The 27,016-nt window shown below is 40.5% G+C and overlaps 1 protein-coding gene across 3 annotated transcripts in view; it reads right to left on the bottom strand.

Annotated features, from left to right (window-relative positions):
- Positions 1–4,968: 4,968 nt before the first annotated feature.
- The window catches only part of LOC128541099 (carbohydrate sulfotransferase 15-like), a 59,297-nt gene continuing 37,249 nt past the window's right edge, over positions 4,969–27,016 (bottom strand). For all 3 annotated transcript variants that reach the window (XM_053511262.1, XM_053511261.1, XM_053511263.1), the window contains 6 exons: positions 17,790–17,933; positions 14,886–15,042; positions 9,781–9,937; positions 7,302–7,449; positions 5,644–6,867; positions 4,969–5,208 (listed from right to left, as the gene is read on the bottom strand). In XM_053511262.1, coding sequence (XP_053367237.1) covers positions 6,665–6,867; positions 7,302–7,449; positions 9,781–9,937; positions 14,886–15,042; positions 17,790–17,933 — 809 coding nt within the window. In that variant the 3' untranslated portion in view covers positions 4,969–5,208; positions 5,644–6,664. The remainder of the gene's footprint in view (positions 5,209–5,643; positions 6,868–7,301; positions 7,450–9,780; positions 9,938–14,885; positions 15,043–17,789; positions 17,934–27,016) is intronic.

Below are 27,016 nucleotides of genomic sequence, written 5' to 3'. Positions count from 1 at the left end.
CTTTCCAGCAGAGACTTCCTTTTCTTTACAGCACAGGAAATTAAATAAAAATGGGAGAAGGAGAAGAGAACCTTTATTTGAAGCATCATTAAACCTCGATTCTCAGCAGACTTTGGCTCAGTAGTACAGTAGATGTTTACGACACACATTTGGACAGAAGTTGTATAAGATGGCAAGAAGATCATGAATTAATACACATCTGTACTACAAGTCACTGAGAGGAAGAATGATATGAAGAGAAAGTAGTTTGGCCATGGTGGCATAGTGGTTATCACTGTTAGAACTGTTGCCACACATCTCACTCCTTTAGGTTCGAGGTTTCAACTTCCTTTGTGCATGGACTTTGCATGTTCTGGCCATGCTTGGTGAGTTTCCTCTGGGTACTCGGTTTCCTCCAACAGCTAATTGATGTTTCCACATTGCCTGTAGTGTGTACGCGTCAATGTGTGAGTGTGTTTATGTACCCTGTAATGAATTGGCACCCTGTCCACGCTGGAATGTTTTTACTTGGCTGCGTTTACTTGGACCCTGATATTCCAGTAATAATCAGAATAATCACCCAATTAGGATAAAACTGTATCATGTGGGAACACCTCAGTGGGAGCAGATACCCGGGTTCGAACCGATCAGAACAAAAGGGGTTTATAAATCTGTTCATGAGATAAATATTAGCTGTGTAAACATTAATCCAATAGTTATTTTCTCTTGGTGGAATAAACATGTTCTTTTAGCAGACATTTGCTCCACATGGGGGTAACAGTAGGTGGTTCAGCGTAGCGTTCTTGATGAGCTGAAAAGGTCTTGAGATGCTCATGAGATCACTGCTTAATTTGAAAGAACATCTGAAATTGCTGAGTTTTTCCTTCATCTTCTAACAAACTAATTGGATTCTAAAAAACCAAACTTCTTTCTCAACAAATCACTTTTCAATTTTTCTTATTTTGTTATATTTTCAGTATATTAAAACTTTCACAGCAGGCAGAACCATCGAAATAATTTTAAATCACATTGAAGGAATATTGTGAAGATAGGTTTTGTCATAGTATTGTACAGAAACGAGAAACAAAGGATTTATTCTAGAGATGTGAGCAGCGGGGATGGTTTCATTTGTTCTGCAACGGAAACAGGATGTATAGAAAAAATAAGTGCAGCTATTTGTATACTTAGCACAACCAGGAGTCATGTAGTGTGTGTGTGTGTGTGTGTGTGTGTGTGTGTGTGTGTGTGTGTGTGTTCCCATCTTCCCCTTTGCACTCACACTGTCTTCCAAGCAGATGGATGATAAACCGGATTCAGCTGATTTCCTCTCAGACTCGTATTTTTGTTACACTATTCATCACTGAGAGAGACAAAAAAAAAACATGCTTAAAAATATCAGAGCACCTACAATCACTCACTGATTTAAAAATAAAATCATGAAGCTTATACCAGCGACGTGGGTGCTAAAAAAAAATCCCTTTAAGTCTGCAGTACTCCACCAGAAAAAAAGGAATAATGCTGGATCAAATAATTTGAATAAAGCCAAAATTTTATTCAATTCAATATCATTTATAAAGCGCTTTTAACAAAAGTCATTGTCAGAATTAGAGAAATGAGTATGAAATCCTCCCTAATGAACAACGGTGCTGAGGGAAAACCCCACTGAGATGGCAATATGAAGAAACCTTGAGAGGAACTAGACGCAACATAGAACCCATCCTCATTCGGGTGATAATGATCACATGATCGAAATCATTATATTTATCATATTATAATATATGTTTGTTTGTTGATTTGTTTCACAAATGTTCTCCCTAATTCAGTCACAGCCTTTTCAACCTGTTAGAACTCCCAGGTTCTCATGGTCTCATATCAAGGCAACATTAAGCAACCAGGGAGAAGACTGTCACACTCTTCCTCTAAGACACATGATGACGATGATGATGATGATGATGATTCTGATTCTGCGTCGTGTCCACACGTCTGTGTCGCTCTGCAGTTACAACACCAAACCACTAGTTGGCAGTAGGGTCTTTTTTTATGACACTGAGTCAGTACAACAAACAATAGTGAACAAAACCGAGCAGATCTTGTTGAAGTTAGAGCTTACAGATGTTAAACAACACCTGCTTTCACTAAAAATAGTGCAGTGCAGAAACAAGTACAAATGAAAACACAAAAGAAGGAGCTGGTACCAGAACCGCAGGGACCAGTCATAGTCGCTTCGGTCTGTGTCACCGTGACACGTAGGGACATTTCTGGGGAGGTGCACGTCAGACTACACTGTTAATATCATATCTCATGATCTCATATGCATATTTGCACACTCCCCTGACATTCTTATTGAATTTCTATTTAAATTCTATGTCAATTTCCACAACTTTCCTTTTTACTTTTGTACAGCCAAGTTTTTTAAAAGTATTTTTTATATTTTATATTTTATTCTTCTATAGCGAAGTTTTCCTTATTCTATTCCATAACTTATTGATAATCTTTCTTTTAAGGTCACAAGCGGTCGTATAAGCATTTCACTGCATATTCTAATGTGTTAACTTGTTATTGTAATGTCACCTGAACTTGATCTCACGTAGGTGCGTACACAACGGAGAATCCTTAGAATTGATGCAAAAGAATAGATCAGTTTTGAAGGAACGTGCTATCCGCCCCTTCTGTTCTCACGTGACGACCCGTGATTGGCTGGTGTCACTATGATCGACGTGAGAGTGCTCTCCCCTGAGAGACAGCGGCCAATCTGCTATCTAGACTCCTGGCTATGGATGGCTGTAGCATCAGCCGGGAGTCAAACCCATGATGTCCGGGTGTTAGTGCGAACGTGTTTCCTTTACGCCACTCGGGAGCGTGGGGTTATTATGAGACGATTCATTTTTTTTTTTATTGAAATGGTTTTGTTTTAATTGCTAATCATTTAGCTTTATTAATCATGTAGAAATAATTATAATGACCTGGCAATAGAATAAGATTATAGAATGATAAAATAAACGTCAATATGATATTAACAAGTGAGGTATAATATAGAAATAAAGGAAATATTATTTACTATCTCTTAAAATGAACTTTTCACAAAATTGACGAAGTCTTTCACCAGATAATTCTTTCTTTTCTTTGTAGAATCAACTGCGGAGTGATCTGTAAGTACATGATTTAAAACAATTTTAAGCTTGAAACTCTCTTAGAAACACAGTGCTGTAAAAAGTATTTGCCCCGTCCTGATTTTTTTTTTTACCGTTTTGCTTATTTATCACACTTAACTGATTAAGTTCATCAAACAAACTTAAATATTACACAAAGATAATCCGTGTAAATACAAAAAGATATACAAACACATACGGCCAGGTGCTGTAGGTTTGGACTGCAAGTGTGACAAACATGCAAAAAATATATATATCAGGAGGGGGCTAATACTTTTTCACAGCACTGTAGTTTTGAGAAGAAAAGGTAATGTGTTTCAAATATTCCACCTCATAAGCTGAGGAGTGTTTTCTTGCACTGCAATAAAGTGCGTGCCAGTCGGAGCCCTGAGGAATCGCTGGGTTTGCTCGCCCTCTAGCTTCTCTTGTAGGAATCAGAAGATCTCACACACTGTATTTCTGTGTGGTCCAACACCAACCCTCTCCATCTGCGCTGAAGCACGATTGCAAATTCAGCTGGCGGGAAAACATGACACGTCGCTTCATCTCCGGACTGCGAGTGTGAAACGATGAACGATGAAAAGATGGTGATGTGTGAGAAGGGCCTGGTGTGTGAGAAGGGCCTGGTGTGTGAGAAGGGCCTGGGTTCCTCTGGGGGTTTTGGAGGAACTGATTCAGACTCAGTGTTTGGTGTCGATCTTTAAGGAAGCGGACATATTAAATAAAATCTCACTCACACTAAAATAAATCCAGACATAAATTTGAAAAGTATTCAAGGCCGTAGGTCTGAAAAAGATGTTGATTAATTCTCCGTCGCAGCAGCTCTGATGCATAGTGGCGCAGGTTCTTATTAGTACAATGACTCTGATGGGTTGTCGTTTCTATAGCAACAGCTTTTTCAGAGGGACGAGTGCAGCAGACGCTCCGTGGAAACGTTAAAAAGCTTTAAGTATTAACTTGTTCTTCATATCATGTTTTAACAGTTATGGAAGGAGTCTCCAGTGTGAGTGCTTTATAACTGAGGGAACGAGTGTTTACAGCTGCTATAACGTAAGTGAGAACAGGACCTTTTATTTTTATATTAAATGTAAAAAGTATTATGTGTCCTTTATTCTAATTTAATAAAAAAAACATTTTATACATTCTAAAACTTGATGTGTGTATCATAATGATTGTGTGCATTATGATAAGATCCTCAATATAACTGTACATACGAGATTTGAAACCAAACAAGTAATGAGTTACCGAGCCTTTACCTGAACTGTGAAACATCATCACAGTGGAATTCCATCAATTTTCTGTTTGGCAGCTCTCTCTCTCTCTCTCTCTCTCTCTCTCTCACACACACACACACACACACACACATGCACACACAGCCTGCAGACACACGGCCTTATATTGAAGAATATAATCTCTCCTGTGTTAAATAGGCTTCCAGCACTCAGGGTTTAGATCTGAGGAGGCTTTCATGTGATCGATTGATGGGTTACATGCTGAGGATTAGCATTAGTGCTGTGTAAGCTAATAAAAGCATCATAGAAAAGACTAATGACAGGAGGAGAGGCCTCAAGTCAAGTTCGTGGTTTGGAATAAGTTCCTCTGCGATGATGATGATGTTGAGAGATTTATTAGCAAAACTTGGATCTGTCGATTGAGTTTTTCAATAAGCCTGGGAATGCACTAAGCACTTTAACAGCAGTGAGGGATTTTTCCAGACACACAGAGATCTCTCTTACTAAACCATATTATTTTTTTTTTTAACATTTCGGAATTTAATATCCAGTTAAAGAACCATGAAGAGAAAGTTTGAAAGAAATGTACAGAGAGACAGGAAATGTCATTCTTAAATTTTGAACTGTGCCTGTTCCAGCTACTGCAGAACCCTAAAGGAATTACAAATTTCTCCAGGAGAAAAAGCCACATAGGGGAGCCAATACCTTTGCACTTATTTAAGAATTAAGGATTTTGTTACTTGCTACTCTGCTGTCATTTGCATAATCTAACCTGATTGGTTCTTAGATTTTATGATGCAATAACACTCACTTTTTCAACACAAATTCTGTCTCTAATTAATTAATTTCTTTTTAATGATTTACTAAATCAGAGTTTGAAAAGGTTTGTATAGGGTCGTCATCTACTCACTCACTTACTCATCGTCTTTAACTCTTTATCCTGGTTTGTAGGGGGTTCATGATGAAATTTTAAAATGCCACTGACATTTACGAAAGACTTCAAAGTGATGAGGCTTTTAGCTGCAGTAAAACATCTAAACAGTGTAAACGTTTTAACGAAGGCCGTACAGCCGAGGTGGCTCAGAGCTCACTGCAGTCTTTCCCGTAAACAGTTGCTGAGTGGAATGCCTGATCCTTGACAATCGACAGATAACTCGTCACCGACTTGCGGAATAAAAAGATACATCTGTCTGTGTACACTATACACGCGATCATTCACCAACACCACTTATACATTACAGCAGCAATGTTTTTGTAACTGAACAGTGCTTACATATTATTACCCCTAGTGGCCAAAAATGGGAACTGCATCAACCAAGCTAATGTATAAATGGGTCCATTGGAGCAGGAAGTCTGCTGCCCCATGCTCGCTTCATCTAAGAGGATGCAAAAAGGACAGGCACTGAGCAGGTTGCCAGATTGGCCTAGTTTACCAATCATCCATGACTTTTGGTTTATTAAAGAAAAAAAATCAGAATAGTAAACAGAGTAGAATAGAGCAGGCAGTAGGTCTATAAGTCGTGAGAAGGAAATTATGAATAATATTAAGGAGTGGATAATGTATATTTATCAGAAATCCATGTAAAATCCTTTTTTCAAGGCTGAGGAATAAGAATAAAAAAATATTTTTTTATTTGTTTGTCTAAATTGTTTGCGGGTTAGGTCGTGGACTTAAGTCGAAATGTAACAGAAATTACCCAGTCAGTCCTTAGTAAATATGTAAATAATATTAAAATATGTTACTATTTAATACAGCTGTGTTAATAATAATAATAATAATAATTATTATTATTATTATTATAAACACGCTGCTATATTTGTTCACTAAGAGATTGTGTGAGTGTGTATGTGTGTGTTGTTGACTCTTAGCTGTGTTCACTACACAGTTAGATAGTCCATAACCATAAACCTACACCAATTAATGACATTTTGCCTTTTAAAAGTCTTGCTTTCATTTTTAATGGAAAGATAACAAAAACTATGACTAGTTGTGATTATGGTGTGTCCAGCAGAGGGCAGTATTGCACTATCATAAAGAAAAGAAACAAGGTCGTTGTTGTTTTTTTCTTATTTTCCCTTTTTGTTGTAGTTTATTTACAGACATTTTTTCAGCTTAAGAAAACAATATAAAACACTTGATATAAAACTCATGTGCTTTCCGTTGAATCCTGATCCAGGTTATAATTTAAGAAAATAATTTTATTTACATGATGATTTCCCAGAGTCTCTTAGGAAGCAGTAATAGTGCACGGCTGTTTCTGGTGTGTGTCTGTGGGTCTGCGTGTGTGTGTGTGTGAGTGTGTGTTAAGTGTGTGTGGAGTGGTTGTCCCACAGGAAGTTGTGATCGTGCAGCACGGTGGCCAGTTTCCTGTTGAAGGGCGAGTAGAAGTCGGTGAGGAGGCGGCGAGTCGGAGGCAGCATGGGGCCCAGGTTCTTATCAGCCAGTCGGCGAGTGTTAGAGGCAGGATGCTCCGAAATCTTCACCTGCTGCTGCTCCGAGAGAGGGCCTGTCTCACACACACACACACACACACACACACACACACACATATCTTGCTAGACAAGTCCATGAAAACAGTATAATTTTGCACCCTTTTGTGTGTGTGTGTGTGTGTGTGTGTGTGTGTGTGTGTGTGTGTGTGTGTGTGTGTGTGTGTGTGTGCACGAGAGTAGGAGTGTTTTTGTGTGTGTATATCATCTGTATGTGAGTGCAGAAGAAAGATGACACATACACACACACACACACACACACAGACGTGGATGAGTGTAATGATGTTGTGCATGTTCCTGTGAGGTTCTGCTGCCCCCTAGTGGTTAATCAGAATAATTACATGCATGTTTGCATTTAGTTATTTATTCTTTCCTTGATCTCTTAATGTGTGTGTGTGTGTGTGTGTGTGTGTGTGTGTGTGTGTGTGTGTGTGTGTGTGTGTGTTTATACCGAGCTGCAGGAAGCGGAAGACTTTGTTCATGGACGCGTTCTTGTCCACTGCGTGATCCTCCAGCCTCAACACCAACAGCTGCTCACGACTGAACACTGACAACCAGTCCAGCACGTACACCGCATACACACCAACATGCAGACGCACCTGCACACACACACACACACACACACACACACACACACTTAATTACACATTGATTTCCTTCCTTGTTTTTTCTTTCTTTAATCAAGACCCTGAGGTCCAGTAACATCCTGTGCCATCAATCACACACACACACACACACACACACACACACACACACACACACAATGTGCACACCCCTCATCCTACCAGCTGTGCTTTTGTTCTTATCTAATTACTTACAATCATGTTGTCATGCTAACAGCTTGATTGTTGTGTGTGTTTGTGTTTCATTCCCAAAACATCACAGCATTGGTTCACTGCTAACACAGTTACAAGAAAAATGGTTAAACTAGTTCCTATAACTAGATTTTCTAAGCTTTCGAAAACCTGTAAACGTGTCCTGAATTGATGATCAGCTCCGAGGTGAATCTCGAGGAATGTTTATGTATAAGTGTTTGGATAAGACCCGAATAAAGACTCTTTCAGCACGGTGTTGTGAGGTGGCAGTTCTGCCTAAGCTGCGTTTCCTGGAATTATATTTTTAAAGTGCCACTATTAGGCTTTTTTAAATATGATCTTTCATGCAGTGTGTCTTGTAGCTGTATATGAACATAAACTATCTGCACTATCTGTGACGCCGACGGTGCACGATAAATGGGGTTTTTGTCTATTAAAAAAAAGAGCCGGCTCGCATTTGCCTAAACTAGTCGTTAGCAAATCTATTTTTACTCTGTTACGGATTCACGTCACTCCGTAACATATTTGCATAACGTCCACCCACGTTCTACGCCGCGAACAACTTGCCCGCCTTCTTACAATTAACGTTACCACACTTTTGTTAATGTGACCGAGCATTGTTTATTCTTCACCATTCACCAAAACTGAACTTAACCTCTACGGCAAACCACAAGGAAAAAAAATGCCTCCGCACACGCGAAACTCGCGAGTTTTAAGTGCCCTTTCACTGACCTGCCTTCAAAGGAACAGCTGGGAAAGAGGTGTTTCTTTTGAAGATTTTTAAACCGGATTATCTTTGACTGGACATATTCCCCGGACTTCTCACCCTCCGTCATCGGCCTCTCGGACTTCATTAACCCCGGTGAGACTGAACCATACTCGGTATAATCGGATAACACGCATACAATAAACACGGACATCAGACATTCTCCACTCACTCGCGTTCACACACACATACAGTTTATTATATACAGTTTGTAAATATTGTTTATATCTTTGTTTGGTTGTTGTGCACCTTTTTCATTTACTTTATTTAGTTTTGTATAAAACACGTTCGCTTTATCTACGTGTTTGTGTTTGTCCTTTTTGCTCACCGGCCTTTTAACGCAACACCGACACAAAGATAAAAGACCTCTGGATTTTTGTAGCCACAGTTAATATAAAATTAGCTGGTTGTTACACAGTAAAACTGACGCCATCTTTTCTATGTATTGACGCGTCTCCAGAGCCCTCGGTCAGTTATGGTCATGGGCGTTTCGTTTTCAGACACACGCTGTAGTGGTAGACCAATCATAAATCACCGCGCCATCTGACCAATCACAGCAGTGAGGGCTCACGGAAAGGCGGGGTTTAGACAAACTGAATCTTCAAACTGCTTCACACGAGTCGTTTACAAATCATTTAGAAATAAAGTAAAATTAAATCCCTTTTTTGAGAAAACTAAAGTGTTTTTTGACCTTGCGTACATGTAAACCTGTTTTAAGAGACTCATTAAGCAATATTAGCAACATTTAAAATGGAATAATAGGGGCACTTTAATTTAGTGTTGACAGAAACAAAAACAATTCAACAAACCAACAGAAACAGTTACAGAAACTCACAAAAACAACTAAACAATCCCACAGAAACGACTACATGTTGCCGTAAACCGAAAAAGTCGACAAAACACTAAAGTCTAGTTGACACACGGCGCCCTCTAGGGGACGGCTCTGGCAATAGTTTCATTCCTAAACTAGAAATAGACTCAGTTCCTGTGTAACAGGTAGAGAAGCGTATAACTTCTACAGTTTATAACTCTCTTTAGAGATTACTCAGGACTGGCAGCGTGCCAATTCTAATTTACTATGCAGAGTTTCACGGATAAAAATAAAACTTAGTAGTTTTTTTTTAATTAATTTTGAGATGAAAATTAATTATCAAAGATATGACGTGTTTTTAACAATTATATTAAATACGGTACAAAGGAACATTAACATGAGACATTAGAGAAGGCCTCACAGCGCAGCTCCGTCAGGAGGCTCTGTGATGGAAAGGAGAAAAGAGGAACAGTGACAAGGTGAGAAAAAGAGAGAGAGAGAGTTTGTATCCATGTGTGTGTGTGTGTGTGTTACTCACAGGCATGGCGCTGTTGAGTGTGTTGTTGTATACACACGCTCTGAGGCTAAACTCCTGCAGACACGCATCGAACAGCTCCAGCGACTCGCAGACCTTCTCGTGGAAATCCTCCGCTGATTTATTAGCTAAGCCGAAGTACAGATAGTCTGAGTATAACCTGCACAAACACACACACACACACACAGGAATACAAAATTATTTATTTGTGAATTACTAAGAGGAGAAATGTGCCGTTCATGATAATCCGATTAGTTTAAATAAAATGACACTTTTTCACCCTTTAGTTGCCATTTTGTTTCCAGCTTTGCCTTTTATGGATATCTGTGGGTTTGGCCGTATGTAAATTAGCTGAGCTGCAGGGCAATAAATGGCTGAGTAACATTTATTTAAATAGCCATATGAGAATAAAGATGTTTTGTTCATTTTTGGTCTGTAAAAACAACTTTAACACAAAGATTCTAGGAAATTTATAGACAAAGTAAATACACAATTTATACCGCCTGGGAAAATAAAGTCCCAGAACCAACTCTTGCACACACTGAATCCTGGAAAATGGCTATGACATCAGGGAATTAAACCCTCCATAGATGTGATCCTCTGGTGATTCAGTACATTCAGGTCATCAGCTGACTTTATTTTATTGCCCCATAACGTTACTGAGTCTAGACCTGAGTAACTGATCAACCCCAGATCATAACACTGTCTCCAGAGGCTTGTACAGTGGACACTATGCATGATGGGAGCATCGCTTCATGTCCTTCCCTTCTCACCCTGACACGCCCATCACTCTGGAATAGGGTCAGTCTGGAAGAACAAGATGACCCACATAATGATTTAAGAGATGTCTTAGTCTTCTGACTGATCCACCTGCATAGCATCGTAAAATGATAATTACTCAGTAAATGTTTTCTCTTTGTACGAACTATGTTGGGAATTCTTTAGACCAAAACTGGAGCTTCTTGTTCTTGGTGTGATTTCTGCCTGTTGAGGTGGAATGAAGAGGGACGTGTATTGAGCAGAAGGAGCAGCAATTAACCTTTTTTTTTGGCACGAACATTTTCGTAAGCTTCAGGGATTCTAGCTTTAGGATGATTTCCATATATTTCTAAATTTCCTTTTTAAACTGGTACAATTTTAAGATTGTTGGAAATCGTAAGAGAGAACTTCAGGACGTTTTTTCAGAATTCGGTACGGATGGTTGTGCTCTGGGACAAAGCGGAGACATCAAAAACAAATAAAGCAAACTTGTAAATGTCACCACTGACTACAAAGACATCGTGTAGTGCACTACCTGTGGAACCTGGACTGAATAGAGAAGACAAATCGATTTGAGGCTGGGCCCGAGAATGTTCGCTAAGTATTTATTTAACATTTAAATTTTAATAAGAAGGATGCTCATAAGCAGGAATCCAAAACAAGGCCACCCAGGTGGCTGTTAGCAGGTGAGCTGACAGGACAGGAAGGAACAGCTCTAATAATGTGTCGTTTTATATAAAGTGTGTGATAAAAAAAAAAAAGTTTGTTAGATAGAAACTGCAGCAGTTTTTCTGAATTCCATCAGATGGCGAGGTGTCATAGGTGCTCCAAATGTAAATCAGGAAAGCTTGTAGACAGCATGCGACGGTTTGTTGTGGAGTCACAAGTACATTGTAACATTTTATAGCTAACATGTAACCAGTTTTTAGAGATCAAAGCATGTGATGTCACAAAGTCATGTGACTGAAAACCACTGAGACTCAATCTTAGGTATCAGATTCAACTAATCCGTAAAAGACGTGTAAAGATAAACACAGTCTGATCATTCACTAAAGGAAAACGACTTCTTCCTCTTCCTTAATCAGATCATTTAGAATATTCAGCACTCTTTTCTCCACACGCAAGTGGTTTTATTTAAGGCTGCAGTTTTTCTCCAGCGCCAGAGTTTATAGCAGCTACACGCTGATCGAACGCGCGGGACCTCTGCTCTCTTTCAGCTAGTTCCCTTTTAATTACGATGCTCAGGGAAAGAGGAAGTGAAATGTGTAAATGTACGCTAAAATTATAGTCTTTTAGGATTATCAGCAGGTGTGATGTTCACGACACACACACACACACACACACAGAAGAAACTCAGAACTGCTTCTTCTGTCTAACACCACTACACTCCACGAATTCTGAAGAAGAACTACACACAAAAGCTCCGGTATTTGCAGGGAAATAATCTAATTACTTCATTTGCTTATTGTGAGTTCCTCAATGTTATCTAAAGGTATAGTTTAAATATCCACTGTATAGATAGATAGATAGATAGATAGATAGATAGATGAATAGATAGATGACGTGTTGCACGGAGATACAAAGATTAAAACTGCCCTAGTTCTTTGAAAAACTCTGACTCGATGCCGCAGCAAACTCACAGTTTAGACAACGATCAGAAAACCATCTTCATGCGCTGATGAGCTAGCATACTGCATGCACAGGGCGTGTGGTTCCTGGCGCTGGTACAATTTCATGACCATTTTATGATCTAAAAAAAAATTTCTGTCCGTATGTCGGTCCGTCTGTATGTTTGTATGTCTGTCTAGCCGATTACTGAAGTTAAACCTGCACCATGAATGAAATCTAAACATTGATTAGAAGGGACGTTATGAGCAGTTATGTGCCAGATTACATCATAGCAGCCAGCGCTTTTTTAGACGAATTCAGCGCTTTTTCCCTTAGAGGTGGGTGTGGCTTTATGTGTCACTCAACAGGGCCAATCAACACAATAGTTTACTGTAAATACACAGAGTATGTAGAAAAAACACAGAAACTAACCATAATGCACCTAAAAGGCGACCCAAATCCTCACCAAACAGAACAGAAAGCATGACACAGCATGGCAAATTGACTATGAAAACTGAATCTTCAAAGATGTAAGTACATATCATTGTATGTTTATTCTTCCTGGGTTCCAGTTTGTCTCATAAACTTTTAATTCATGGTGCTAATAACATGAGATATAAAACACGGGTTGTTAGAGCAAACGTATAATAACGTATGTACAATACCTGAACTGAGAGCCCAGTGTTATGTGCTAAAATCAAAATGTTAAGTAACAATGGTGTTATGAACAGTTATGTGCCGGAAGTAATAATCTACTTTTACCAGAGAGTGTATTTGGCTAATGATAAAAGAAGGACAACTTAGTGTAAACAAGGCGTAAGATACTCAACCTTACAGAATGGGATTTCTTTGTATTAATAAGTTAGACAGAGAGTTCTGCTGTACAGAAAGACAGACAGACGTGTACGTGGGCTTCAACCTCAAATAATAATAATAATAATAATAATAATAAAAATAATAATGATTAAAAGATCTGCAGATTATTTTTAGCTTTAACCTTTTAACTGTTTCTTTAACCGTCAACAATGGGTACTAAAGCTAGTATATATTTACATGTCCGCTCCTCATTGCTTTGAAAAAAAATTGGACTGGACCTGCTTTAATTAAATATATAACTGTCATATTTCACAGATTCCAGTCGAACATTGTATACATCTCGAAAGTCGAAACTTTTGCTTTAAGCTGTGCCTGAAGGAATTGTATATAAGGAGGCGGGGCCTAAAGCACGCTAATACAGTGGAACCTCAGATTACGAGCATAATTCATTCCGGAAGTGGGCTTGTATTTCAAAACACTCGTAAACCAAATTTCATTTTCCCATAAGAAATAATGGAAACTTAAATAATTCATTCTACAGCTTAAAAAAATAAATACATAAAAATAATTAATACAAAATAAAGTAAAGTAAAAATAAAACAAATTAACCTGAACTTTACCTATCACATAAATCCCAGCAGATAAGTGTTTCCGTTTGTGCACACAGGCGCTGTGTGTGTGTGTGAGGCTAGAGTAAGTGGAGACTTTTGCTTTCAGCCCCTCTTGTCTCCTCCTTCTCATCTTACACATTAAAACTTTCTCCTCTCGTTTAAACACACTCACACACACATTAACGGAAAGACTGTTGTTAGCTTCTCTGCTCAACGGATGTTGATTATACCAGTAAGAGAGGAGCACTAAGACCCAGCAGGGGAGCCGATTCTGCAGTGCAAGAGAGAGAAAAAACGTTGGCTCAGTTGTGATCACGTGACGCTCAGCGTCAAAACAAAAAGTGCATACTCGGTGCTCGTAAACCAAGACGATGCTCATTTTTCAAGTACAAATTTATTTGAAAACTTTGCTCGTCTTGCGGAACAATCGTAAACCGTGTTGCTCGTAATCCGAGGTTCCACTGTAAATCTTTTCTCCAATCCTCAAAAATACAGATACTGAAAAAATATTAAAACACATAGGAGGTGTTAAATAGTGAGTGATAAGCTGAACAAAAAAAAAAAACTTTTTTAAGACACATTTTAAGATTCTGAGAGTTTGTCAATTATTTGTCACATGTACGAAGCTGGAGTCAGACCACAGGCCATGAAACAGCGCCCCCTGGAGCAGTGAGGGTTTAAGGCCTTGCCCAAGGGCTCGACAGTGGCAGCTCGGTGGTGCCGGGCTCGAACCTCCGACCTTCTGATCAGTAACCCAGAGCCTTAACCATTTTTTTCTCTCTGATTACAGTAACACATATAAACCACACTGATGCACCAGGGTTCCGTTTTAACAGATCATGCTGTGCAAAAGTATAGGCACCCTGAATCACTAAAAAGTCAAAATAAGCTAAAAGAAAACTATTATGTTTTAAATATTTATATAGGGAGAGAGACTGCAAAGATATTCTGTACTTAATAAAGCATCTTTAAAAAAAAATCTTAAATGTCAACTATTTCAGACACACTTTGTTGTTTTTACTGCTCTTTGCAGCTTTTCTCTACACTATAAATCATTTATCATAAGAGTTTGGCAGAGAAGAAAACCACTTTTTGACCCTGAGAGCGGTACCGAGAACGCTCCAGATACCAGCCCAGTAACATTCCGCCCCTAAACCACCCCAGTAACCTTCCTGACTGCAGGCTATAATGTTAAGAAAACTCACTTCTTACAAAAAATCATGCACTGCTCATTTCTCATTAGCTTTCACGCCCATGTGACATGTGGGCGTGGTTAATAACACATTCACCATGATGTAATATTTGACCTCTGACCTCTCCACAGGGTCTCTCAGGATGGCGACGAAGCGCGCTTTAGGCTGAAGGGCGTGGATGAAGTCCTGGGTCAGGAAGGGAGGCTCCGGCTCTGTGGCATCACCATTGAGATAAGACCAAGCGTTGTTGTCCCACATGGTGGAAGCGCTGGCCTCGCCTGCCAATCACAAATCACAAGGTTGACTTCACAAATTATAAAGCACAACTAAGTGAAAAACACTCTGTGTCATGCGGTTGTCAATGTTAGGATGGTGTGATGAAGAGGAGTCACTTTAACAATCCTGGAGTTGAATAAGTTTATTATAAAGGCAGGTTTATTATAAAGTCCTGAAATGTTCTTTTCTCTCCTAACACAGCCATTTGTATTTTTAAGTTTCTTAAAGAATGACACGTATAACGCTTTATCCATTTAAAGTTTAATTTAATCTGAAAGTTGAGTTCGTTCCTGTCCTCTTTTACGGTATAGCAGCTTTAAACACTCGCTCCCTCTCCAGCAAGTTAATATGACAAAAAAAACCATACAAATTGTCACTGCAAAAAAGCTATAATAAAAAATATCTGAAGCATCCTTGTTACTATGGAAACGCTAATGTATCAAATTAAGCTTGTGCACATGTCGGAGCTGCTGTTGTAGAGAATTAATCAACACCTTCTGACCAATCAGAATCCAGAAAGAGTTTTAATAACAAGTGTTATAGATGAAAAACGTGTGAAAACATTCCGCCTCATGTTGATTAGGGTAATGCTGATTACACAAAAAGTTTCATAAGTTTTCAGAAATATTATCAGAACATTTTAGATCTAATCAAACATGGAGGGGGGGGGGGGGCAGAATCAACATCTTTTTCACTTTAGCACTTTAGGTTTGCCGTTTCAGAATTTCCTTATCCAGTTAGAAAATCTCTAAGGGTTTAAGATTAGCGGTACAACATGAAATGCTCTGGGTGTAAAAAAAAAAAAAGAACGAAAAAAAGGGTGATGCTGTGTAATCAGAAGTGAGAATCGTGTGGCGAGATAAGATCAGGTGAACAGGATGCTGATGAGAAAGACGTATTGGGAAAACACACTGTGAGTTATCTGATAGAAGACTCATCATTTAAGCTTCGATGCTGCAAGTAAGAAGAAATAAACACTCCATCGACACCGGCGTGGCAAAAGTGTGAAGATGCACTTTTTTGCATTTTTATACATTTATGTTTGAAATGAGTTACCAAAAGAAATGTTAAAGATGATTCTGATTCTAATTTCATTTAGAATTCATTCATGTATCGTTTATACTGCTTCATCCTGTATTCAGGGTCACGGGGGCGGAGCCTATCCCAGGAGACGCTAACGCCCTAAGTACACCCTGGACAAGGTGCCAATTCATCACAAGTCACACACACGACGGCCAATTTGGGAACGCCAGGTATCCTAATCTGCATGTCTTTGGACTGTGGGAGGAAACCCGGAGGACCCTGAGGAACCCACCAAGCACGGGGAGAACATGTTAATTACATGTACACAGACTTGAGGCCAGAATCAAACCCTCAACCCTGAAGATGCACGGCAACAGTAGTAACCACTATGTCAACTTAATGCCTTTATTCAGAATAAAAAGATAAAAATCCCTGATTAGATTTTATTTTATCTAGCTCTGATTGTAAAAAAAATTAACTAATAATAACGTAAATTAATGCAATTTATTTTATAATTTTTTTGACTACTTCATAATTTGATTATCATCATTTAATCATGTCTATCTCTTATTATTCTAAAAGGTCAAAAAGTAGTAAAAAAAAACGAACAGGGGTGTGCAAACTTTTATCACACGTTACATGAACATTACACTCTGGATTGTGATTGGACAGAGGCAATAGTGTCCTAGGTTATTTCATGAGTCAATACAAAGGACTTAGGACCTACAGTACTGTATGTTATGAACCACAGGAAGTATTGCCATATAAGGAGAGAGGAGAAAAAGACGGAACAAAGGAAGAGATGCCTGGGAGATCTACCACCGCCCAGGGGAAATGTAATGTGTCTAGGGGAAATGTAATGAAACGAAATCCTAACAATTTCTTTCAAAACCTTATTGCAGAGACGTGTGAAAAATCACGCATTGTTCATGAATGAGGAAACGTTTATGTTACATGTGAGGAAGGAGTCTCCAGTGTCAGTGCTTTTTTATAACAGTCGGAGGTAAGGGTGTAAGTTTACGTTTTCTGACATCTTCAGGACAGAGGAGGTTAAAATTCGAATAGTGACATTGGTAATAAACCATTTTTGCCGATCTGCTAAGGTCTAAGAGGAATAAAACACTTCAGATTGTGCTGTTGAAGAAAAATAGTCAACTTTCAGACAGTAGCAGGTCCTCCGCTTCATCTCACACTCATGTCACTCGTTATTTTCCTTTTTTTTAAATTCCGTATATTATTCATATTTAATGCTGCAAAATAGTTAAATACATTTTTTTTTTTTTTCAAATTTTCTCCCTAATTTAGTCGTGGCCAATTCCTCCCCGTCACTAGGGGGCTCCCACATTAAGGCTACTACTACCACTCAGCCGAGCTCACAGACGCCCCTGATTGGCTGTAGAGCCGTGATTGATGTGGGAGCACAAGTACCTCTCATCCCTCCCCCCTGAGAGAGCTCGGCCAATCAGCTCTCTCTGTGCCTCCGGCTGTGAGAGGAAAACAGCATCACCCGGGAATCGAACCTGCGATCTCCGGATGATAGGGCGAGCGCTTTACCACTGCGCCACTCGGAGGCCGAAAATTGTCTGTTTAATTTAATTTAATTTTTTTTTTTGCCCTTTGTTGCACTCTACAATCTTGAAGCTCATTTAGACAGAAGAGGTTTAGAAATATTATTGTTCCAACATCACTTAAGACTCAAGGTTTCTACATGACAGCACGATCGTACCGGTGATAATGCTGGCCCGGTGGACTCCTGCAGGCTCGTTGGCCAACATCTGGCTCTGAATGTGATGCGCTGGAAGATCAAACAGATCCAGATAATCCTCCACCGGATAGCGAGCGTGAAGTCCATCACTGGGACGGATTATACCTGCAGTGAGGAAGAACAATCACAAAGCATACGACACTATAATGAAACTGTTTATACAGTACGCAGATTACTACAGCTCTATAAGGCTGATCTTTCTGACGCGCACAATGCATCCAGTGCAATGGACAAATGTTTATAAAAAACAACATGATGCACAACACTATTCCAGATTGATTTAATATTAATCAGTCAGCTGTGGGCGGAGCTTCTTCAGAGTAGGATTGAAGGGGAGGGGTTTGTGTATTTGTTTGTCTGTTTGGTTGTTGTTAAATATCAACAATCTTCCTGCAGTATCGCCGACTCCTGCTTCAGAACAAAAACCTCTAAGTTGCAGGTTGTAGATGTTACTACAAAATTGGGCAATGTGGAGTGGACGAACCCTGTCAAGGACGGGACAAACCCTCCGTGACGTCTCCCAGAGGTTTTCTGTAGAGCCGCCGTAAAGCTCGGCCATGGGCGCTCTGGTCGTCGTCATCTTGGCAGGAGCCGACTCACGCCAGCTATTTTCTTTTCTTTTATGCAATGTACACTGGACTGCTCGGCCGTCAGAGGTCAAACACTTCCCACGTATGATTTTGTGTGATCATGTGGGAATGAAGAAACTAATAGTGAATGAAAAGACTCTGTCTCTCTGGACAAACAAACAGACGCTCGAGAACAGACAAAAAAACATAACCGGTGGTTTTGCTTGGGAAAAAAAAAAAACGATTTGGGTTGTTTTTTTGTTTTTTTACTCCAGTGCATCCTTTTAATTCTGTTCAAACAAAATACCTTCTGACTGCTTTTCCCAAAATCTGTTCCAAAAATAATCTTCATCTCTTTATTCTCTTTAAGTCTTCTCTCTTCTGTTTGGAACAAAGGTATTTTTATCCAATAAAAACAGAGTCCCTGTTTCTGTGTGTGTGTGTGTGTGTGTGTGTGTGTGTGTGTGTGTGTGTGTGTGTGTGTGTTGGGGAAGAGGGGTCTGTGCGAAGAAAATATCATCAGTGTGTGTCGACACGTGAACTGATTAAGATTTAGCGCAGTAGTCATGAGTGTGAGGCGAGTGTGTGTGTGAGGTGTGAGGTGAGAGCTTCCTGTAGTGAGGAGAGTGCTGCTCCTCATCGTCATTCTCTCTGGATCTACCTGTGCTTAGTTCTGGCTCTTCTACCTCTTTACCAAATTAAGTGGTGTAATAATACACTCCTGTCATGATTCGATTCAATTAGATTCACGATTCTTAATTAATAATGTTATAATTAATAACCCATGATTCCATTTACAGTACAGTGGTATCTTGGTATACAACCGTCCCGGTTTAAGAGTTTTCACTTTAAGAACAAAAATGTTGCAAGAAATTTGCCTCGGCATGCAAAGTATTTTTGTCATACGAGACAACGAACCAAGGCAAACTGAATGCAGGCTAAATTGCGTGTAACGTCCGGTAGCTGTTTAATACTTGTTTGCATCCATGGAAAGCCAAGATAAGTGAGTTTACATATTCTTTTTGTTTTTTTGGCATTTTGTGTAAGAGTTAGTGCAGACTTCGCACCGCGAGTCCCAAGAATGTTATCAAGGACGGTAGCAAGAAGAAAAGGAAGCTGCTTTCAGTTTTGTTTTTAAAGCAGATCGAGCCAAGAGGAACTGTAAATTAAGGTAAAGTGAGGTTCAATGTCTATTTATTTTATATTTTAATTTCTTTACATGCCTTTTCTAAATGTTTTGATTGTTTTTCTATGCAAAAAATATGATATAATTTTGGAAATTGGTAGTATTGGTAATATTTTTGGGTAGCTGGAACGAATTATCTGCATTTACATTTATTTCTATGGGACAATGTGTTTCACAATACGAAATTCTCCTTAAGAACTCGCCCTCGGGACGGATTAAATGCGTACACCGAGGTACCGCTGTACATAATTTGTAATGTAGTTCACTTTGAATACTTAATTCAAATTTTGACTCAATGTACAATAGCTGTCAGGTGTACAATTGGGTCACAACATTAATTTGTGACCCAAATCGATTCAAAATAGTTAATTAACTATTCAATTTGATTCAGAAAACTGTTCACAATACACACAAAAAATGTCTGTCCTGTAAAGCTGTGCTAATGGTAAATAATCCTAATTTCGGAAAATCCTCAACAAAGCAGAATTCACAGTCCAATCAGTGAAAAACAGCTCTGAGACATAAAAGGGTCCAGGATTCCCCTCATGATTTAAAAGCGCAAAATCAACAGCGTTACAGTACATTTTACTTGTGAGATTTCATTTGTGAGATTCGTTTCCTTAGGCATGGTTAAGGTTTTTGCCACATGACTGCAGTGTGGGGAAATGGGACAGAGATTAAGTCGAGTGGATTGCTATGTTTTACATTGTATATTCGTGTCAAAGGCATATAAGACTCACTTTGTCGAAGTTACAGTTTTTACCAATTGCTTAAACACTATTGACAGATGCTAAAACCAAAGGAACCCAACTTGAAGTTGTTGTGGCTGTTCCTTAAACAAAGTGTAACCATACCTTAAACAAAAGTGCTGCTTTGCACTTTGGTTGCAATTCTGCAAAACACTAGCTCCTTTCTACAACACACATGCTCCTGCTCACAACACACTATTTCATACATAAGACACTTTGTTCAAAAATGAAATCTCGTAGTACCATTGGGAAAACACATCTATTCAAAATACAAAACACAGTCTGTCATTGAAAACAATTAGACACACACCTGAAAACATTTACTAACAAAACTGAACACCAATCAGTCAGCTACAAAAAGGCCTAGCTAAGCCATTTTGGAGAACTTGCCAGCATGGAGGGAGGGAGAGCTAGAGGCAGAGGCAGAGGCAGAGGAGGACGTGGACGAAGAGGCCGTGCAAGGACCATCATTTCTGATGACATTAGGGCAACTTTGGTGGACCATGTCATAAACCATGGTCTGACTATGAGGGAAGCTGGACAAAGAGTCCACCCCAATCTTAGCCGTTTCACGGTCGCATCCATCATAAGGACATTCCGACAGGAAAACAGGTATGTCTTCAATTCCTCTACTACAGTAATGTAGCTTGAGTATTTACAGTAATGTCTCATCTTACATGTATATGTTACGTACATGTACTGTTACACCAGTACTGTACTGAAGGGTGGCTCCTTGTTTTGTGAAACATATAATCATGTGTTGAGATGTTTTACAGTACTGTAATACAAATCAAATTCAAATTCAAATTTTATTTGTCACATACACAAACATACACAGTACGAAATGTAGTGAAATGTATTATACGACTGCCATTGACCCTAAGAGAGAGTTAAATTTTACAATTAAGAAATAAATATGAATAAAAGAAATACGATAGAAATTAAATTACAAAATTAAATTAAACTAGGAAAAATAGAACTAAAAATAAAAATAGAAATGTGCTATGAAAAAATAGAACTAAAAATAAAAATAGAAATAGGATGTACAAAATAGAAATATACTGTGCAAATTGAAATATACTTTACGGTGTGTGCAAATATGCATGGAACAAAGTGTCTTAGTGCAGAGGTTATTAAAGTGACTTTGTGCACTGGTCCAGGATGTAAACGTAAAACTGTAAAATGTAGTGTAGTTGTGAAGGTAGGTGTGCAAAGTTATTAAAGTGTCTTTGTGCAATGGTCCAGGATGTAACGTACGACATGTAGTGTATATATGAAGGAAGGTGAGCGTGTAATTGTCCATAGTGTTCATGGATGTAAGAAGATTGATGGATTTGACCAATTATGAAAATATTGTGTAGTTCTGCATAGTGGTGTGGTTGTGGTTGAGGGACCTTATCACCTGCGGGAAGAAGCTCCTCCTCAGTCTCTCTGTGTTGGCCTTCAAGGAGCGGAATCGCTTCCCAGACCGCAACAGAGTAAACAGTCCGTTATTGGGGTGGCTGAGGTCCTTCACGATCTTCCTGGCCTTGGTCAAGCACCGCTTGTTGTAGATCGAGTGCAGGTCAGGGAGCTCGATGCGGATGATGCGCTCAGCTGATCGCACCACCCTCTGTAGAGCTCGTCTGTCCTGCATGGTGCTGTTCCCGAACCAGGTCGTGATATTTCCCGTCAGGATGCTCTCGATGGTGCAGGAGTAGAAATTCCTGAGCACCTTGGAGGGCAGTCTAAAGTCTCTCAAGCGTCTGAGGTGGTAGAGACGCTGCCGGGCCTTTTTTACCACAGTGTTGATGTGACAGGACCATGCCAGGTCCTGCGTGATGTGAACACCGAGGTATCTGAAGCTGTCCACTCTCTCCACTGGGCTCCTGTTGATGACGGGGGTCTGGTAGTTCCTCACCTGCTTTGTACTAAAGTCCACTATCAGCTCCTTTGTCTTACTGACGTTCAGGAGGAGATTGTTCCTCTGGCACCAGTTCTCCAGATTTCCAACCTCCTCCAGGTAGGCCGTCTCATCATTGTTCGTGATCAGGCCCACCACAACAGTGTCGTCAGCGAACTTGATGATGGTGGTGGAGCTGGTAGTGGCCACGCAGTCGTGGGTGTACAGAGAGTACAGCAGGGGGCTCAGAACACAACCCTGGGGGGCTCCAGTGCTGAGAGTGAGAGGGGCTGAGACATGTCCGCCCATCCTTACTGCCTGTGGTCTGCCAGTTAGGAAGTTGGAGATCCACTGACACATAGATGAGCTGAGTCCCAGGTGCTCCAGCTTGGTGGTAAGTGTGGAGGGAATTATGGTATTAAATGCAGAACTGTAGTCGATGAAGAGCATTTTCACATAATTCCCCCTCCGAGTGTCCAGGTGAGTGAGAGATGTATGGAGGAGATGAGAGATTGCATCGTCCGTGGAACGGTTTGGACGATAAGCGAACTGTAGTGGGTCGAGTGTGTCTGGTAGTGAAGAGATGATGAAGTCTCTGACCAGGCGTTCAAAGCACTTCATCACTACTGAAGTGAGGGCTACAGGGCGATAGTCATTGAGTGAAGCAGGATGAGGTTTCTTTGGGACAGGAACAATGATGGACTCTTTGAAGCATGTGGGGATCACCGACTGAGATAAAGAGATGTTGAATATCTCAGTGAACACAGGTGCTAGCTGGTCTGCGCAGGCTCTGAGGAGACGGCCTGAGATGCCGTCTGGTCCTGCTGCTTTCCTGGTGTTCACTCTCTTGAAGGCTCTCCTCACGTCGTGCTCGGTGATGATGAACGCGCTTCCGGTGCTGGCAGTGACTTCCTGTCTGCAGCCGTTAGCGCCGCTAGCATTAGCATCGCTAGCGTCCTTAGCTGCAGCCTCGAAGCGAGCATAGAAAGTGTTCAGCTCATCTGCCAGAGACACGTCTGCGTTTATCATACCGGATGTTGGTGCTTTATAATCCGTTATTGTTCTCAATCCCTGCCACAGGCTCCTAGAGTCACTCTGTTGGAGTTGTGACTCTAGTTTCCTCCCGTAGCGCTGCTTCGCCTCTTTCACCGCCTTCCGGACGCTGTATGACGCAGCCTTGTACGGTTCCATGTCCCCCGACGCGAGTCCCGTGTTGTAGGCAGCGGTGCGAGATCTCAGAGCATCGCGGATGGTTTTATCCACCCACGGCTTCTGGTTGGGAAACGTTTTAATAGTCTTTTTTTCTACGGTATCGTCCGCTAATTTCCCGATGAATCCCACAACCGCTTCCGTAAACACGCTGACGTCACCATCGGAGCTGTTTCTGAACATGTCCCAGTCTGCGTCATCGAGTGCGTCCTGTAACGCGGCCACCGATTGGTCCGTCCAGCGCGCGACCTCCCTCTGAACCGGAACTTCCTGTTTCAGCCTTTGTTTGTATTTTGGCATGAGGAAGATGGCGGCGTGGTCGGATTTACCAAACGGTGGACAAGATTGTGCCTTGTAGCCGTCCTTGACCGTTGTATAGCAGTGGTCCAGTGTCCTTTCGCCCCTGGTGGGGCAGGTGATATGCTGATAAAAGTTTGGCGCTGCGCGTTTGAGGTTGGCACTATTAAAGTCCCCCGCCACAATAAGCGCAGCATCCCGGTGTTGTGTTTGTTGCTGTGTGAGTGCCTCATGCAGCTCGCATAAGGCAGTGTCCGTGTCCGCTTGTGGTGGAATATAAACGGCGCTGATTATGACCGATGTAAACTCCCGAGGAAGGTAAAAAGGACGACACATGATGGACAGTAGTTCCAGGTTTGGTGTGCAGGAGCGTGTGAGAGGAACAACGCTCGCGCTGTTGCACCAGCTGCTGTTCACCATTAAACACACGCCGCCTCCCCTTGACTTCCCCGAGTCCCGCGTCCTGTCCATGCGGTGAACCGAGAAGAACTCGGCCGGCTGGATGGCGTGGTCCGGCACCGCTGGGTTCAGCCATGTCTCGGTGAAGCAGAGGAGATTGCAGTCCCGAATGTCTCTCTGGAACTTTATCCTGGCCCTGAGGTCATCGAGCTTGTTTTCCAGTGACTGGACGTTGGCGAGCAGGATGCTAGGCAGAGGTGTGCGGTGTGCACGGGCTCTCAGCCTGTTCCTGACGCCGGCTCGTTTCCCTCGGGGCCGCCGCTTCGCGTCGCGTCCTTTGTTGTCCCTCAGGATCTCACTCGGCCAGCTCGGATCCGGAGTTAAAAACGTCGAATTGTGAGTACATTGTATACCAATAGAAACAAGAGTGTCTCTATCATAACTAATGTACCCCATGGTGGTAATTTTGCCGGTTTTAAAACACTGTAAACTAACTTAAAGAACAAAAACAAAGAAAAGGTGGTCGGAGCAGTCGTGACGGCAGCCGACCTCACCGGCGCCATCTTGATATCAAGTACAGTAAATACAGTAAAATACAGTTTGTACAGTACTGAAAAATAGAAGAAAACAATTACAAATTCTGGTTGCATTTTTTCTACAGAATGATTAGAAGACCTACTGGCGGTGGACGTCAACGCCTATTTACTGAACAACAAGAACTTGTATTAGTGGACATGGTCAGGGCAAATAATGCGATCCGTCTCCACCAGCTACAGAGTCACATAATTGCAGATAGACAGGTTTTTGGCAATATAAATACAGTAAGCATTACCACCATTAGACACATCTTGACAAAGCACCATATTACAATGAAACAACTGTACAGGGTTCCATTTCAGAGGAACAATGCCAGAGTGAAGGAACTTCGACGTGAATACGTACAGGTAAGTGTTTCAGTCCTCTACATTTACAATACAAAAGAGGAGCAGTCAAATAGCTGAGTCTGTACCATTGGATCAGTACCACATTGACACTGTATATTCAGAAAGCTAAACAGGCCCCTGTGTGATGAGGTGGTTCAATTCTGTATGTGTATCAGTGTAGTTGTGTACTTTGAGTAATGCCATCCATACAGTACTGTACACTACAGTAATATGTACTTTTTCTTGCAGAGAATGCTCGCCATGGATGGAGCTGCTCAGCCTCATGAGTGTATTTACATCGATGAGGCTGGATTCAATCTGACAAAAAACAGACGACGGGGGCGTAATCTTATTGGCCAAAGGGCAATTGTGCACGTCCCTGGGCAACGTGGAGGAAATATTACATTGTGTACTGCCATTAGCCTTCAAGGGCTACTGCACCATCATGCCAAATTGGGGCCCTATAATACACAGGAAATACTCACATTTCTTGATGGTCTTCATGACATAGTCATACAGAATAGACCAGAGCAGCCCAGGTTTGTTGTTGTGTGGGATAATGTTAGGTTCCACCGGGCTGCTCTGGTCCAAGACTGGTTTACTAATCATGAAGGATTTAAAGTGGTGTACTTGCCCCCTTACTTCCCATTTTTGAATCCTATAGAGGAGTTTTTTTCAGCATGGAGATGGCGCGTATATGACCGCCAACCCCACGCCCGAATGCCACTTTTACAAGCAATGGAACAGGCCTGCGGAGATATTGAAATCAGGTCAATTCAGGGATGGATAAGACACACAAGGGGATTTTTTCCCCGATGTTTAGCCAGAGAAAATATTGCTTGCGATGTGGACGAGGTCCTGTGGCCCGACCCCGACAGACGGCAGGATCCATACATGTAACTTCTTTTGTGTGAAGTTCAGTTTGTTTTATTTTTGCTTTAACTGAATTTCCTGTCATATAAATTTCACTACTGTAATGTAATTGCAGTATTTTGATTTCAGTATTTTATTTTTGGAATTATGTGAAACATTTGGAATTGTAACTGAATAAAAACGGTAAAAGTGAAAGACTGCAGTGTTTTATATAAAGTAGACTAGTGTGTTGCCGCTGATATGAGAGTGTATTGACATGTGGAAGTGGGCATCATTTAGTCATCAAAGTGAGGTTTTGACAAAGGATTGTTCAGTTTTGATGGCAGAGTTTGCATTTGGCATAGATGTGAATGGTTTATTTCCCAGTGTTTTTCCTTACTTCCTTGTGTGTAGAGTTTTGGCACCATGAGCCAAGTTTTGCAAAATGTGTTCAAGCAATGGACAAAAACTGTAAGAACAAACCTGACTTACGAACGTGCCCCGGAACAAATGAATTTACAATTTCACTTAAATCACAATACGTACCTTATGATTCAATTCAGGACAACCAGTTTGTGATTTAACCAATTCATGATTTGATTCGGTTCAAAAAGTTTAATTTGTGATTACAGTATATTATAGTATAATATAAATATAATATATATAATAATAGATTATTAGTAATTATATTTACAACATGATTCAATCTGATCTTGATTCAAATTGCTTCAATTCACTTATTTAAACAAAAGCTGAATGAAAAAAAGTCTGAGTAAAAATGCTTCATCATGAGTAACACTGCATTTGTGTGTACGTGTGTGTATGTGTGTGTGTATGTGTGTGTGAAGTAAACGCAGTGTGTGGCAGGTTCATCATGTCTAATGTCTTAAATGTTAAAGAAAAAAAGTGGCATTTACACACAGATGTTACTTCAAACGCAGCTTCTGTCTGTGTGATAAAATCTTACATAAAACAGGAAACTGTGGCTTTTCATATTAATTTCTGTGTATGTGTGTGTGTGTGTGTGTGTGTGTGTGTGTTTGAAAATTGAATAAAAAATTGAATAGAGTGTGTGTAATTTTCCTGGAGAGGAAACATCTTTAACCAGCTGCATGCTTACAA

This window comes from Clarias gariepinus, chromosome 14, assembly GCF_024256425.1.
Source record: "Clarias gariepinus isolate MV-2021 ecotype Netherlands chromosome 14, CGAR_prim_01v2, whole genome shotgun sequence".
NCBI lineage: Eukaryota > Metazoa > Chordata > Actinopteri > Siluriformes > Clariidae > Clarias > Clarias gariepinus.
The sequence above is the reverse complement of the archived record's forward strand: the minus strand, read 5'-3'. Positions and strand labels throughout refer to the sequence as shown.